The sequence below is a fragment of the Solanum lycopersicum genome, chromosome 2 (assembly GCF_036512215.1).
Source record: "Solanum lycopersicum chromosome 2, SLM_r2.1".
Taxonomy (NCBI): Eukaryota; Viridiplantae; Streptophyta; class Magnoliopsida; order Solanales; family Solanaceae; genus Solanum; species Solanum lycopersicum.
In genome coordinates this window covers 58355417-58372425 of record NC_090801.1, presented here as the reverse complement: position 1 = coordinate 58372425, position 17009 = coordinate 58355417, and the positions used below count along the sequence as shown (strand labels likewise).

The 17009-nt window shown below is 27.3% G+C and overlaps 2 protein-coding genes across 2 annotated transcripts; both read right to left on the bottom strand.

The window, feature by feature from the left end:
- Positions 1–376: 376 nt before the first annotated feature.
- LOC101247979 (phospholipase A1-II 1-like) lies at positions 377–2260 on the bottom strand. Its single transcript, XM_004232909.5, has 2 exons — positions 1312–2260; positions 377–1219 (listed from the first exon to the last, which is right to left on the bottom strand). The coding sequence occupies exons 1-2, from the start codon at positions 2014–2016 to the stop codon at positions 635–637; spliced, it is 1290 nt and encodes a 429-aa protein (XP_004232957.2). The 5' UTR covers positions 2017–2260; the 3' UTR covers positions 377–634.
- Positions 2261–7948: 5688 nt separating this feature from the next.
- Positions 7949–10055, bottom strand: LOC101248261 (phospholipase A1-II 1). Its single transcript, XM_004232910.5, has 2 exons — positions 9098–10055; positions 7949–8828 (listed from the first exon to the last, which is right to left on the bottom strand). The coding sequence occupies exons 1-2, from the start codon at positions 9737–9739 to the stop codon at positions 8211–8213; spliced, it is 1260 nt and encodes a 419-aa protein (XP_004232958.1). The 5' UTR covers positions 9740–10055; the 3' UTR covers positions 7949–8210.
- Positions 10056–17009: the final 6954 nt, after the last annotated feature.

Below are 17009 nucleotides of genomic sequence, written 5' to 3'. Positions count from 1 at the left end.
CAATATACTTGTTAATTTTTTTTTTATAATTCAAAATAAGTAATAATTTCACATGAAGGAGATGAAACAAATTTTTATTTATGTGATCGACGGAAACATTTGATTCTTATGATTAAAAAAAAAGATATTGATGGGAGTCACGAGTTGTTAAGCAAAAAAAACAAAAATGTACAGTTTATTGTTTCGTTATTATCGTAACTAACAAAAACCATTCGTCAATGAAAGAATGCATTAGTCATCCATTTTATATCACTTGCAACAATAAAAGAGACATTTAACTGAGATAGATTTTTTTTAAGGATAATATTTATTACTTGTAAAAACAATCAACGTCAATTATTAATATTATCACATTCCTAATGACATTTATATAAAATACTAGTAATAAACATTTGTATATATTAATGCAAGTAAATAATTACTGCATTTATTTTTTGTTGCAGTGCCAATAATCGTATCTGAGATATTGTATATCGCTTGGCCCTACTTCCAAATTACACAAAAGATAAAAAAAAAAATTATCCTCTCATACGTGTGTACATGATGAACCAATCAATCATGGAATCAAAACCGGTACTATTTTTGTTTCTGTTCGTTCATAAATTTAAGATCTATATTTTTGCTCGATAGAGAACTAAAAATCATCATCTTCATGATCCACGAGAATCCAGGTTCCATTTTGTTGTTGAACCATTCCATTATTCTTCTCAACCCACCATGAAGTTGGTACACCATATTCATCTTTTAACGCATCCAAATACTTATTAATGAGTGAAATATCGCGTTCCACTTCTAGTTTGAATCCTCCTTTGGATCCTTGTGTTCCAGCAATTCCGTGCAAGTAACAATCTGTATTATGAAAACTGCTCTGATCTCCCGGACTTTTTAGATATCCCGATTTCCTAGTGTCAATGGCCAATTCGACACCAACATCTGAGTAGCCGAACAATGGGTAACTTGGAACTAAATCTGGGGCATTTCGAATTCTCAAAGCTCGAAGGTTTTCGAGTTTTGAGAAAGTCCTTTTGAAATTTTCATCTCCCACTCTAGGACTTGCAAATAGAAATGCAGTGACTGGAAATCCTTTGTTAATTCCATTGAAAACTATATCCCCTGCATTTAATGTTGCCATGGATGCCCCCATGCTATGCCCTGTTACTGTTATGCTAACTTCCTCCGTCTTATATTGTTCCATCAATCTTTTAACTTCACCAAGTACCTAAAATGGAATTCGTGATTATCACTTGCTCTATCTAAAATTGCAAATAATACTAATGTTAAATTCGCAGAAGACATAATAAATGAATTTACCTGGTCTCTAGCACTTTCCTTATTAAATAGTGATCGTGAGTCATCTGAAGTATAAATGGAATACCAACCGTGATGCACTTTAGGATCAGATTTTTCACCAAATATTTTAGTTGCTGAAACTTGAATAAAATCGAAATCGTTAAACCATTCCAGAGTCTGAACACTTCCTCTCCACACAATCACTATATCCCTTCTTCCTAATGCAATTTTCCCCTTATCTGTAGCCACAGCAACAAAACCAGCCCAATTTGACTCTTTACTCCAAGCTTCTCGTGACAATGATTTTATGAACAATGCCTCCGGAACTTGTACTGCTGATGTTGCGTATATATATTTAGTAACCTCATACTTGAACGGATTCGATATCTCAATCCCCGTCCGAGAAAAGAAATTCTTCTTAGAATATCGGCAAGTTCCAGCATACTTAGAAATTTTATTGGTGTTGAAGGCGTCTCGAGCTGCTTGTGTCATTTCGCCATAGCGAATGAGGTACCGACGAAGATCATTGTCGAGTGGATCTAATAACCCTTCCCAATTGCTATTTCCGCTAAGAATTCTCCATCTTTCTGTTATATTCCCCATATTTTTGTCTACATTTTGCATCATTTCTATAGTCGGAGAAACCACAGAAAAGATGCAAAGTGCTAATAACAATTTGGGCATGGACATTTTTTCTATGGTTTCCTTTTTTGTTGCTTTGAACATCTTTGTTGTTTGGGGTATTTTGCTTTTTAATTGGACTGCAAAAAGTTCAAAATTCGAATTTAAATAGTACCCCTAAAAGATTTGGGCAAAACTTGTGGTGGTCCAACTTTCTTGCTTCTGGATATCCCCATTAATTGGGCGGCCAAATCTATACGTTTGAACTGGTCCGTTTCCTTTTAATTTCTTATCTTCTTTTTGTTCTCCTGTTTTTTCCCAAATTTTTATTTGGGAATTAATGTGATATTCGTAACAATACATTATCTTATCCATAAATATATTGTTATATGGGGCAAGTCACTGTAGAATATTATTTAGAGAAGTTTTTTGTATAATTTTTGAGTAATTATAGTTATATTTAATTTATAAGTCAATCTTCTTTCACCAATTTTATGGGGACATTATTCATCGATTTTGACAAGTTTTACTGTTCCTTTTGGCATCTCCACTCCATACGATTTGGATGTCATGCTGACATTGCTAACCAATTTCGGTTTAGCAATGTGATGAGCTACATTAATTTCTACTCAACACATAAAGTCCTAATTTTGGCCTCCTTATCTCCTATTAGAGAGGGCATTTTCGGGATAGCCAATGCTAGCATAATTTTATAACAGTATCAGATCAAACGTGAAGTATCTTAAATGATGATTTGCTTTTTGGGAATAAAACACCTTAGGATTGAGGCAGCATATACTTTGTGGGTTCATCCGAACCCCTTCAGCGATAAATATATTAGTTATACAATATAAACATTATTTTTTAAATAGATATTGAACCTTCTTCTATTAATTTGTGTGTTTATTTCTCACATTTTAAATTTCTTATTAAAAATTCTGACTCCGCTACTGTTTTAAAGACCCAAGATAGCTTTGGTAGAATTTTTTTTAATTTCAATTCACTTTAAAATAAGGGTTAATTTTTAAATGTTACACAACATATCTCATTTTAAAGACCCAATGTTTAAATGTTCAATTCACTTTATATATATATATATGTGTGTGCCATGATCCTTTTGTTAATAAGGTGATGGAAATAAAAGATTTAATGAAAAAGGAAGACATAAAACTTATTCATATAGAATGTTCATATCAAATTCATATATGCATATCATATGTTTAAATTAATAATTTATTTTATTTTAATTATAATTAATTGATATATATTTTACTGCATTAAATTATTTAATAATAGAGATTACATTATGTTTGAACAGCCTGTGCAGATAATTATTTATCAAAAAGAAGTGTCAAAATGTCTACATTAAGCCGACCTGACAATATGCAAGATTGATCACTTAGACTGTAATGATGTGAAATATATTTATGGTAAAGCGTATTTGTCACTTCAATAGAATTTATGCAAAATCAATACAAATGGACAACAGGTGGAAAACAAAAAAAAGAAAAATAAAATATAGACAAAATGGTGGTTGGATCAAATAAAAGCAACCCGTGAAAATAGAATGGGAAATCCTTTGCCGTTCCCATGGCAAAGACAAAAATTCATACTCCTTCCGTCTCTATTTATTTACTTCTGTTTCATCTTAGTTCATTTTCTTAATAAAAAAAAGTTAATCTATATTAGTTATCCGCTTTATCAAATCAAGTTAACATTAATTTATTTTTTATACTATTCTTATGATTAATTTTTTATAAGTTTTTAAGGGTGAACTTGTAAAAATATGTTCTTATTTATAATTTCTTGATGTGTAAAAAAGAAAGTAATCAATTAATATAGAATGAAAGGAGTATCAATTTTTAATTTGATACACCCATTAAGAAAAACGATAAATAATATAGTAAATTTTTATCATTTTATCTCAATTAATAGGTAATGTCTCAAATATATTATATCAACATTCCAAAGCTATATTTATGAATCTTTTTATTGTTCAAAATTCAAAAATGAATGTTACATTTATTGATATTGTATATTTTTGAGAGATATTACCTACAAAGTTATAATTCTGATTTTATAAAGGACAAATTAATTGAATTGTTGAGACATTTTTATTTTTCTAAATAATTTTGTGCAATTTTCAAAAATACTTTTAGTATATTCTTTCAATTTTTTATCTTTCAATTAGTTAGTATTAAAATTAATATTTAATTATAAGTTTGATAATAATTATTAAAAATACTTAATTTTAATTTCTTTTCTTTTCTTAAACGTGAAACACCTTAATATTTTTCTCAAATATTAGACCTGGAGAGTATAATTTAATGCCAAAATATTGTCAATGATTCTTGACGGAAAATAATGTTTTCCCGTTACTCTGCTGTTGTTTTGATGAAGTATGAACGCATCGCTAATTTCACATTGACAAGTCTTTTAACTCAACTCAATAATGCCTAGTCATTATCTCAACACTTCTGGAAATTGAGACATGGAAATTTAAGAAATAATTTATTTTATTTTTATTATTAATTATTAATTATCTAACATATTTTTAAAGCAATAAATCTAATATGAAGAATTTTCTATTATTTATTATTTCTTAAGGGGTGTATTAAGTATATAGTGAATAATTATTATTGGACAGAGTGAATGTTACTATCTTTATCCTTAATTACTTGTTTAATTTCTTTTTTTATTCTTCCATTTTGACATAATCAAGAAAGAAATGAGAACTTTTTTTTTACTTATTATATGCTTAATTAGTTAATTTTGAAAATCTTAAATTTTTAATTCATTCACTTCATAATTAATCAAGTAAAATAGTAATCTCACTATTTTAATCATTACTTTTTTTAATATGTGTGTAATTTAAAAACAAACAAGTAATTAGAGAGAAGGGAGTAATCCTCGACTATTTAGCTAAACTTCAAGTAGAACAAAATAGCACCTTTTTTTTTTGCAAAAAATACTTTTTAATCTTCAAAACTGTTTAAAAGCTATCAGATTGTAAATTTATAAATTATTATGTAGTGGCGTATGCAAAAGAGGGTCACTAGGTTAACGTGAACATATGCTCCTCTCCTAAAAACAGATATAATAGTGTTATATTTTTTTTTATTAAATATAGATGTTAGTAATTTAAATTTTACATCTACATTATTATATTTTTTTTTCTAAAACTAGATAACACCTCTCTAAGTGGTAATTGGTATCATTTTATATATATTGTTTAATCTTTCAAAAAGTTTGAGTTCGCTTTGGAATTTTCCTATTTTTTGGCATTGTAATTCTTTAATATAATTAAACCAAATATGCACATTAAAACCAATAATATTTGATGATACAACATATAATTAATGAGTTCAGTTGATCTTATATCTCCGGGCGCGCGCATATATATATATATATATATAAATTTAATAATATTTAGTGATAAAATCTAAAATATCAAATTAATTAAATTTATATTTTAAATTCACATTTATATAATATTGTGTCCATCATGTTAAAAGTCGCCTTTGAAATTATTTATGTTTTATATTTAGTATTTTTTCAAAAAAAAAAGTTATGATATCTCACAGGTTACATAGAACTTAGATGTTTTAATTACTCTTTTCGTTTCAAAATATATGTTCAATAAATTATATATTGTATTTATTGATTGCTTAAAAATGTGATTATTATCAAAGTAATACTTATTTTGATATGAAAAAAATATTAAAAATCACATGTTTATGTTTTTTAGGAATAAATAATTTTTCTCTTTTAAATGGTGCATTCAAGCTCAAAACACTACTTATTTTGAAATGGAGTGTTAGTTTAAGGTCAACAAGTTACTTCGTCTATCGTAGTTTATATGACAGAGCTATATATTTTTTAGTTTGTCCCCACATATATTTTTATATTAAGTGACAATTTAAGTTTAAAATATTCGTCTTACTCTTAATGAAATAATTTATAGTCGCACAAATATCTATAACTTATTTTAGATTATAGATATCAAAATACTTTCTTTCTTAAACTTTATACCAAATCAAAATAACTCGGACGAAAAGAATAATAATTTCTTAGAAGCATAGTTTTCTATCCCATGATTAAGCACGTAAGTATATACTATTTATATACACTTCTATCAATGGATGGAATGCTCTTTCTTTTCCTTTTTTTATTTTTATTAATAATCGTGGCAAGGAAATGGAAATTAATCAAAGAATGGACTACGATCCTTATCAAAAAAGTAAAGAAATTAGATATCCAACCTATGATATTTTGGGAAGGAATATATTCTACATCTTTACCCCTTTTATCCTGGCCACTTCTATTGCAAACGTCCAAACTTGCATAAAAATTGAATTAGCAAAGTAACGAAGTTAAAGTGATAAAGTAAAAATAAAAATTTGTTTTAAAAATATATAATAGATTAAAATTAATTAAAAAGAAAAATAACTGAACACCAAATGAAAAAAATAAATAATAAAAGACAACACAATGATTGAATCAAATAAAAGCAACCGAAGCAACCAGAAAAGAAAATTTGCTGTTTTCACATATCATGACAAAGAATTTCATATATATATTTTTCCAATCAAGATCTTGTTAAATTTAATGCCTATAAATTGTGAATGATTGTTGCTTTTTTATGTAAAAGACTGTGTTGTCGTTACTTTATTGTTGCTTCTTTTGGAAGGATGAACACATTACTGTTTCACGTTCAGATTTCTCGTAAATGTGATATTGTTTTCACATCAATATCTATTACCTTTTTTTTTTTACTACTCAACTAGCTAAACTACCAAATTTTTGATTAATTTATTAGGAGAGTGTCAATAATATTCAGATGCTTTATTTATTGATTTCTCAATAAACATGATTTTCATTAAAGGGACACTAAACAACTAGTACATCTTTTTCAAGTCATTTATTATATATCTGATTAATAAAAATGTAATTTAGTTTTTAGAAATGAATAGTTTTTGAAAATGGGCGTCTATACTAGAAACATCACTTACTATAAAATGATCAAAGTAATAGGAGTTATTACCTCAAATGGTCACTCAACTATGCACTCTTCTCTCAGAATGTCACTCAACTACGCACTTTTTCTCAGAAAGTCACTCAACTTTGAATTTTAACTCAAAAGTCACTCAACTATTCACTCTTTCCTCAAAAAGTCACTCAATCCATTAAATTATTTTTTAACTAAAATTTTTTGATATTTATTATTTATATAACAAACTAAAAGTTTTAAAAAATAAATTAAATCATTTAGTGATCCACCCACCTAACCTGACCCATTAAAAATATGATGACCATTTTATTTTGTCTTTAATCCTAAATTATCCCTCTCTTTAAACCTTGAATTAGGATTAAAGACAAAATAAAATGGGTCATATCATATTTTTTAATGGATTGGGTTAGGTGGGTGGATCACTAAATGGTTTAAATGGTATTTTTATTTTTTTAAAATTTTGGTTTGTTATATAAATAATTAATATCAATAAATTTTAATTAAAAAAATAATTTAATAGATTGAGTGACTTTTTGAGGAAAGGGTGGATAGTTGAGTGACTTTTAAGTTAAAATTCAAAGTTGAGTGACTTTCTGAGAAAGAAGTGCATAGTTAAATGACTTTTGAGTGAAAATTGAAAGTTAAGTGACTTTCTGAGAGAAGAGTACATAGTCGAGTGACCATTTGAGGTATTAACTCGAGTATTCGTGTGAAGTTGACAAGTTAATAATCTCTTCGAAGCATAGTAGCTTGTCCAATGATTAAGCTCGAAGTAAGGGTATCCTTATTTTACTAAAAAGAAAAGGAACAAAAAAAGAAAAAGAAATACTCTTTTTTTGTTTTTACTTTACAAAAATAAGTGGGTAGTAAAGGGAAATAGAACAATAGATTATAAGGTGGTCAGCTATTAAGATTTTAGAAAAACATTATATCCTACAGCTTTACCCCTTTTGTCCTAGCTGTTTCTATTGCAAACGTCCAAACTTGCATAACATTAGAAATAGCAAAGGAAGGAAGTCAACGTTATACGATCATAAAGATGGTATAATGCATTATCAGGCAGAGACAAAGTCGGTATTAGGAGCTTAGTAGTTCTACATTTTCCTTGGCTTCTTTATCACTGAACTGTCAGTCAGTGTATTTAAAGGTACACAAGTTAATACTTGATTCTAATACAAAATATAGGGTCTACAAAGAGCTACTGAATTCGTGCCGATGAACGCTCCGCCCCTGTTAACATGCCCTTTGAAAAAACAAGATCACATAGTCCCTAAAAAAAGGAGTAATTTTACTCTGAAAGATCAGTATCATCCTCACGATCATTGAGAATCCAAGATCCATCTTCTTGTTGAACCATTCCTTTATTTTGCACGGTCCGCCAATACACTGGTACACCATATTCATTCTTCAATGCGTCCGTTTCCTTATTCACCAACGCAATATCCCGAGTTATTTCCAACTTGAACTCTCCTTCTGGTCCATGTGTTCCAGCAATTCCGTGCAGATAAACTTCCAAAGAATGATTATTTACATCTTTCTTCAAATACTCTGATTTTGTAGTATCAATTTTAACTTCATACCCAACATGTTCATACACTCTCCAATCTGTATCAGAGCCCTCTACCTGTCCGCGGTCTGGTTTTTCAGGAACTTCATCAAGAGCATTGGTAATCCGCAAGATTTGAAGATTTTTCAAATGTTGATGAGCTTTCTTGAAATTGGCCTCTCCAGTTCGTGGGCTAGCAAATAAAAATGCAGTCACTGGAAACTCCTTATTGATTTTGTTGACAACTATGTCAATTGCGCATAGTGTGGACAATGATGAACCAATACTGTGGCCGCTTAGAGTAATGCTAACTTTGTCTCTCTTGTATTGCTCCACCAATCGCTTAACTTCTTCAATAACCTGTTTGTTTCAAACCATAGGGTCTCGATAGTAGCTACAATCTATGGCTAATATCATGATATTTCTCTTTTTAGTAAATAAATCATAGAATTTGCAAGTATACTAAACAGAAATAAGAGAATCTTAATAGATCAATTGATTGAGTTATGAACTTTCACTTTATTGTTAATAAGGGTTCAAATCTCCAACTCGTAATCTCCACACTCATTTCCCCTTCCCCTATCCATACCCTAATTTTTTTGAAGAAAGAAAAACAGAGAGATTCTTACCTGGTCTCTGGCACTAGCTGTTCGATTGAATTTAGAAGCGTCGTTAAGAGAAGTATAAACTGAATAAAAACCTCTGTGTACAAGAGTGTCATGCGTATTTTCTCCAAAGATTTTTGTGGGTGGAACCAAAACCCAGTCAGAATCATCATTCCATTCTGCAGGACACATGGTTCCTCTCCAAGCAATCAAAATATCCCTCCTTCCTAATGCAACTTTGCCCTCATCAGTGGCAACAGCAACAAACCCTATCCAATTTGATGATTTGATCTTTTCAGTTTTACTTGGTACATCTGAAGCTCCATAGATGTATTTTGTGACTTCATATTTGAATGGGTTGTTTTTGTCGAGTCCCACTCTTTTGAAGAAATTCTTTTTGGAGTATCGATTTGTCCCTAAATTCTTCGATGCTATTTCACTGTTGAATGAATCGCAGATGGCTTGAGGCATTTGGCCATAGTGAATAAGGTATCGTCGGAGATCGTAATCCAAAGGGTCAAGTAAGCCTTCCCAGTTGTTTTTTCCATTCAAAATCTCCCATCTTTCTGCTACGCTGTTGTCTCTGTTTTCGATCCCTTTTTTCTTTTTGAAAAAATTTCTGATTTTGATACTAACAGCTTCCAATCCTTTGTTTATGCAGCCCATAGATATACTTCAATAGATATGGAGTAATTAAAATTGCTACCACTTTTAAAGTTGTGTTAGAGAGCAGTTCTCTTCCAAATAACGAAAGAGCTAAGCAAAGAGCAACACTTTGGAAACAGGGTAAAGGCCAAAGTGATTACAAAAATAATTACTCCCTCCATTTCCATTTCTGTTTTCTTTCTTTTTTGGTTGAATAAATTATTGAGTAGAATATTACTTATTTTATAATTACGAGATTAAAAAATATTTTAATATGTTATATATATATGTTTAATTTAAAATTTCATATTAATTTTAAAATTAAAATCAAATGAATAAATTAAAACAAACATAATCTATTATTTAAGTAATCAATCAGGGGCTTGAATAATAAAAAGTAATCAGTAATTCCTTTGGTCCATTATAAATACATAGTTGTTTTATATTGATTAATTTAAAAAAAGAGTCGTACTTTACTTTTTCCCAATATATAATATAAAGAAAGTGATGAAAAAGAACACAAAGGTCACACACAAGTTGGTGGCGGCTTTTGGGGAATAGTACATTAGTTTCGTAACTTTGTGTATTAGTTTGGTACATTACTTTGGTAAGATATATTTTCTGATGCTATAAATAATTAATATTTGTATTAATTACGTATTTTGTTATATATTGAATAGTGTATTATTAACATTATGAATTTGTATGAATTAGTAATACAAAAGGATCTAATATAAATATATGCATTAAATAAATATTTTCCATCGTAATTATGAAAAGCTTTTTTGTAAATAAATATTTTTATATGATGGGTACAATTTTTAATATATCACGCCAAAAAATGCATAATAAATAATATAAGCATAACTAATATTTTTTCAATGTATTTTTATTTGACATGTTGCACTTTTTGAAAGTCAATATGACTAATATTTAAAATCAAATTAAATTATGTTAGTTCGATATTTTAAAGAAAAAAATTTAGATATTAAAAAAAATATATGAAAAATACTATAAAATATTAAAATATGAAAAAATAATCGTAAAATGTTAATGTTTTAATAATTTGACTCTAAAAAAAAATCACGATAATTAAAAGTAGACAAGAAGAGTATAAGCATTAAAAATATAAGTATTATCAATATACCCTATTTACTATTAAAAGAGATACTTTATTTATTTACGCTATCTAGAATTAAAACACACTATTATTGTAGGGCTATTTAATATTTGTCGAAGTTTTATTTTAAAACAATTTTCTAAGATATAATTTATTAAATTAGATTTTTGACCTAACTTATACCCAAAAGCTAACTCAAAAATAAGAAAATTATTCAATCTATTCATTTCATTAACAAAATGAGGATTTATGGATTGAATAAGTTCTCTTTGAACATTTAACTGGACTATAGTTTTTACCTCACCTACATGGCCTAAGCACATTTCTTGTTGAGCAATGGAACTCCTACAAATCCTCATTTGTTTTAATTTTCTATTAAGAGCAGACAAAAAGAATAGAACGAGCGAAAATATTTCTCACTTTTTTATTTGTTTGTTATATATTCATGCTTTGTTGTTAACATATGTTTTAATTTCTTTTTTTCTTAATATAAAAAGATTGAACAATATAACACATAGGGTTTGCTCATAATGAGAATAAAGAACAAAATTATGTAGACAATTAGACTTAGATTCACTTTGCCTAATTCTTTCTATTTTTTTTAACGGTCATGCTTTGTAATATTTTTTTTTTAATTTTAAAATATAAAATTTAAAACTTCTAATTTTAACTCCACCTACTCACTTTACCTAATTTTAGCTCCGCCTCCGCTCACTTCGGTGGAACCTAATTATAGACCACTAATTTATAGAGTTTCCTTTGAACTCGACGGACCAAGTTTTGAAACGCCAACTATTATATAGGACGATATGAAATAAAAGATAATACGTCCAATATACTTTCTTTGTCTCAATTTATATGACGTCTTTTATGTTTTAAGAGTCAAACAATTTAAGTTTGATCAGAAATTTGCGCATAAATCTTCAATTTTTTTCTAAATGAAATTTATATATTTCTAAACTATGTAAAAAGTAATACGAGTCACAATAATTGATAGTTCCAAATATTAGTAAAATCTATGAAAAATTTACGATCAGAGACAGATTTATTTGACTCTTGAAATTTAAAATGTGACATATAAAATAAGACGAAGGTAATATACATCTCGGATAATAAAATTTTATATGTAACAAATGATAACTTATTTTGTGCTGATCAAGTTGGAGATCATATTTATTTGATTACAAATTAAGTAGCCCAACTAATACGAACCTCATATCAAATTTCACTACCAACTTACAACAGTCCATTTGAATCATATTGGGCCGTTAAAATATGCTACTATTTGAGAATCCATTTTAGCTCCTTCTAGTGTTACTATACTTCCTCTTTTATTGTAAAAGTGTAAATCTAGGGTGTATTTGGTAGGAAGGAAATTTTTTTAAAGAAAAATAAATATATTTTTTTAAAAAAAAAATTCTTGTTTATGATAAATTATTTTCTTGTTAATCATGAGGTGTACCGGAGGATGTGGAACACCATGAATATAAAATATTACATATTAAATTTGTTTTTAGAAAAAAAAAATCCTTTTTCATGTGCTTAATCTCTAAATCGAGACTTTTAAATGAAAAAAATATAAATTTTATATACTAGTCTACATAATATTCTAAATTTCTAATCATTTAAAATAAATTGTTTAGGAGAAATTTACCTAAATATACTATAATAAAAAAAATATTTATCAATATAGTAATAATATTTTTTTCACTTGATCATTTTTAATTCATTTATAATACAAGTTTAATACATATTACAAAGACCAATTTATTATTCATATATAATATAAATTTTAATAATGATATCACACATTTTAATACACTTATAATATAATGTGATAATTTTTTACCAAATAAACATGATATATTTCAAAAAACAATTACAATTCATATATTGCATACATAATTCACTTTTAATACATATTTCAGATTTAACAAAGCATTGCTATAAATATCGCTAAAATCAGTAATTATTTTTTAAAATATATTAATTAATGTAATTTTTCTATGTTAGGGAATATATACAAAGCAAAGACAGAAGTCACGGGACAAAGCTTTTCATTTTCATGAGAATGATTAAAATTGCAGTAACACAATATTATGAGACAAAATTGTAGTAACAATATTTTTAGACAGAATTGCAAAATCCTTTCAATTATAAGTGAAGCTAAATTTAGATATTGTTTTTTTTTTTTTGGTTTTTTATTTTGAGATATGAGGAGTATGATTTGAGTGATTGATGAGTCCAAATCAGAGAAGGAAAGATTAATGGTTCCCTCAATCATACGAAATTAACTTAATTAGACCACAATGTCAATATATACATATATATATATAGTCATTAAATCAAAGTGTGCCCTCCCTTCTCTGCCTTTGCCTTGTACCACCGGTCCTAATATCGAGCAGCCGACCTTATTAATTATTAAATTGTACTCTCTTCCTTCATTTTATATTTCACTTTTATTTTATATTTGCATTTATAATAATGTAAATTTACTTTTCTATTCTTATTTAATGTTTTCTTTAGTCAACTTTATTAATTAATGACAAAATTAATTAACATTTTATCAAGAATATAGTAGGTAAAATATGGTAACTTATTCATAAATTTTATAAAATAACAAGTATTTTAGAAACGAATAACATATAAAATGAGACGAAAAAAATAATATTTATGATTTCATAAAGAACAATAATGAAAATTATGATTTAAATTATGTCCTTGAATGATTTTATTAAAATGTGTTTATTGCCTCACAAACACATCTAATAAATATAAATGAGTAGATAACTGTTATAAATAAGTTGATAAAGTTATATTTCTTAGTAAGAGTGAGAGGGTTAACAGAACACTTATTTAGAGGCAAAGAATATAACAGTTCAACTTTAAACTTCTCTTTTAATCTATAACAAGATGATTTACAATCTTAGATAAATGTTTATAATTAAATTTTTTTAGAAAGATGCAATTCTTTTAATTCTTAAATTTCACGCTAATCAATCATCATCACATATATTTTGAAAGGAGAAAACTAATTTTTATTTTTTTTCTTTTGGGAGGGTAGCGATTGATTATAACTTTATAAGTTATAAGTTTTGTATAGATGATGCTATTGCATATGGACCTTGCAGGGTCAAGTTGTGATTAAAAAATCTATCCGATCGAAGCGATTTTTCTGAATTCATCAATATTTTATAGTAGTAGTTCATATGTCAAGTGCTTGGTAAAAGATTCATGCCCTATTAAATTAAATTAAATCACATCTTTAATTTGCTCCACATAAAATTCTTGATGAGGGTCCCTAATTAAGACTTAACCTCCTCCATCAAATATTAGTATAAGTTTTTAGAAATAATGTAGACTTGAGCTTCTATAATTGAGTCAACAAATTATCGTTACCTGATTATTAACTCTAGGGGAACGGCTCTCTTATCCAAGAAATTAAATAGACGTTTGAATATGAATTCGATGATATCTGAAACAAAAAAAGAATATTTAAAGTTTAATTACAAAAATAAAGTTATGTTTGAAATATGTATTTTGCACGAAAAAAATATAAGATTTTTGTAAGTTAATAAGCTTTTTAATTAAAAATGGTTAAATCAACTTTAAAGTCAAAATAAAATAATTGTTCTGTTCCTAATTATTTGTTTATTTTGATAAATTAAGAAAGGACAATTTTTTTTAATCTATTCTATCTACAATTAAATAACTAGAAATATGTAAAACTTTTCAGCCACTTCATAATTAATAGAGATAAAATAGTAAACTAACTAAATCATTAATCATTTTTTAAATATATCTACCAATTCAAAAATAAACAAGTAATTAGAAACAAAAAAATATTTAAATTTTAACGACACTCTATTCTTTTTTAAACAAAATTTTGAATAATTCACTTATTTAAACTATTATTTTTTAAAAAAAAAAAAATGAAACAAAGCGTCTATTACCAAGGAAATGAAGGCCCAAGGGGGTGGGGGAGGGGATTGTTGTGTTTAATATGAGCATGTGACATGGTGGCCCCCAATAAAACATGGAAATAATAATAGTAGCAGAAAGAAACAAGCTATTTTCATGAATAAATGCTAAGTTTAATTTGAGAAAGCTGATCATCAGCATGCAGCAAAATATTTGAAGGTATTATTAACGTCTTCCTCTGTATTTATTGTTTAGATGGCCGTGTATTGGTTATATCTACTTTGTGTCATTTTCTCAAACCCCCCCTTTGCTTTAATTTACGACGACATGTGCAATCTCTCATCTATTAAGCAAAATATTTGTTTCTTCTTGTTTATATCTGTTGATAATTTTAAATATTTTTTCGTTTCAAAGTAAGTATAACTTTAATTTAAATCACCTGACTATTTTTTCCTTTCAATTTTATTATTACATTTTTTATGTTAAGGGGGTCTGTTTTGTTTTGTTAATATCCCATAAGTTACTCCTTTAATTAAGGAAATACTTGATTTATTACATTTATTTCAAAAGTATTAAATTATGGATAATGATAAATGAACAGAAAATAAAAATATATATAGTATTTTTTAAATTTTTAGAATAAACTGATTTTTTTTAATAAAAAGATATAAAGTTAAAAAGATAAAAATATTCAAAAAGATAAAATAACATAGGTACAATACCATTTTGTCGTCGAAAAGGATTTTTCCTTTAATTATGTATCTCGACATTTTAATCTTGATAGATACATATATATTGACATGTTATAATACATGTATCTCATAGCTGAAAATGATATAAAAAATAATTAAAAAGAACTATCAAAATTTCTAGCAATCGGAATTTAGGGTTAATCTGTTCATAATGAGAATATCAAAATTCTTTCTTGGCCCATTATTATTTGTACATTAGATATTCCAATTGCAAATCTTTACTAGTTACATCGCATTAAGATTCTATAGCAGTTGATGATGTTAATACTGACCATTTGTTGTAGTGATTTGTTATGTCATTCTATCAAAACAGTCAGATTTGGCTTCAATATATTGATTACCCTAACTATGGGGCCATATATAGCTTAGACTTCCATCATTATGTTAAATAGTTCAATTTTATTGATTTTATCGCACTCTAAATAATTAGTCTAAATGTGTGTAATCAAATCATATAGAAATTAAAATTGAAAATATGCAATAAAAAAAACGAGAGAGTATATCATAAGCTAGAGCCTAGAGACAAATGATCAATAACAAATGAATTAATTACAAAGATAACTCTCTCAATGATTAGCATTAGTATAGATTTTTTGTCCGGATTTTGAGGAAACGTAGAGTGTTACTTTCATCCTTTTTATTTTATTAGTGACTTAAATTTACAGTTTCAAAATTAAAAACGAAAAGGCAATAAATATATATACCTAGCTACATATATACTGGCAAAAGTTTTTTCAAAGTGGCTTATTACAAAAGACGTAATTAATTGTCTGCCCCTTTATTTTGTGTTACTCTGCCTTCAGTAAGACGTGAAGTTCATTTCTTCTAATATTAATTTGGTTTCTTTTTGACCAATATCTTCTTTATTTTAATTAGTTCACTATCATTCCATAGATATAATACCACCTAAATCAATATTAATGAATTAATAAATGTTATGACTAGTCCAAAAATTGCATGGACCATTGATTGGGATGAAATAGGCTAACAATGACTCGTAACTTAACACATTTTGATTCTATTAAAGTGTATAAAAAAAAAAAATAACACTCCACACACATTTAAGATGATAAATAATTTAACCTCATCAATAAATTTTTACTGTGTATCAAAACAATTTTTGACTAAACTGGATCAAATATTTTAAAATATAGTGAATGAATAAATGAACTGATCATTAATTTACGCTCAAATCCTAATTTCATTGGCTAATTTGCTCCCTGATTATACAGCAAGGTGTTAAAGTTTGCCACATCTGGAAAGTGGGACCTAATTGATCGAAATTGCAAGCATATCCTTTTCAAACTCTCTTCAACTCCATCTCTTTTGCAGCTTGCACCATTCCCTATACAAAAAAAAGGAAATAATTTACAGCAGAGCGTATACTTTCTCCGTCCAGAATTATTTGTCATTTATACTTATCGAAAATTAATTTGATTAATTTTTAAAAGTAATTTAAATTATATAAATTTGATATTTTAAACAAAAAAAAAAGATA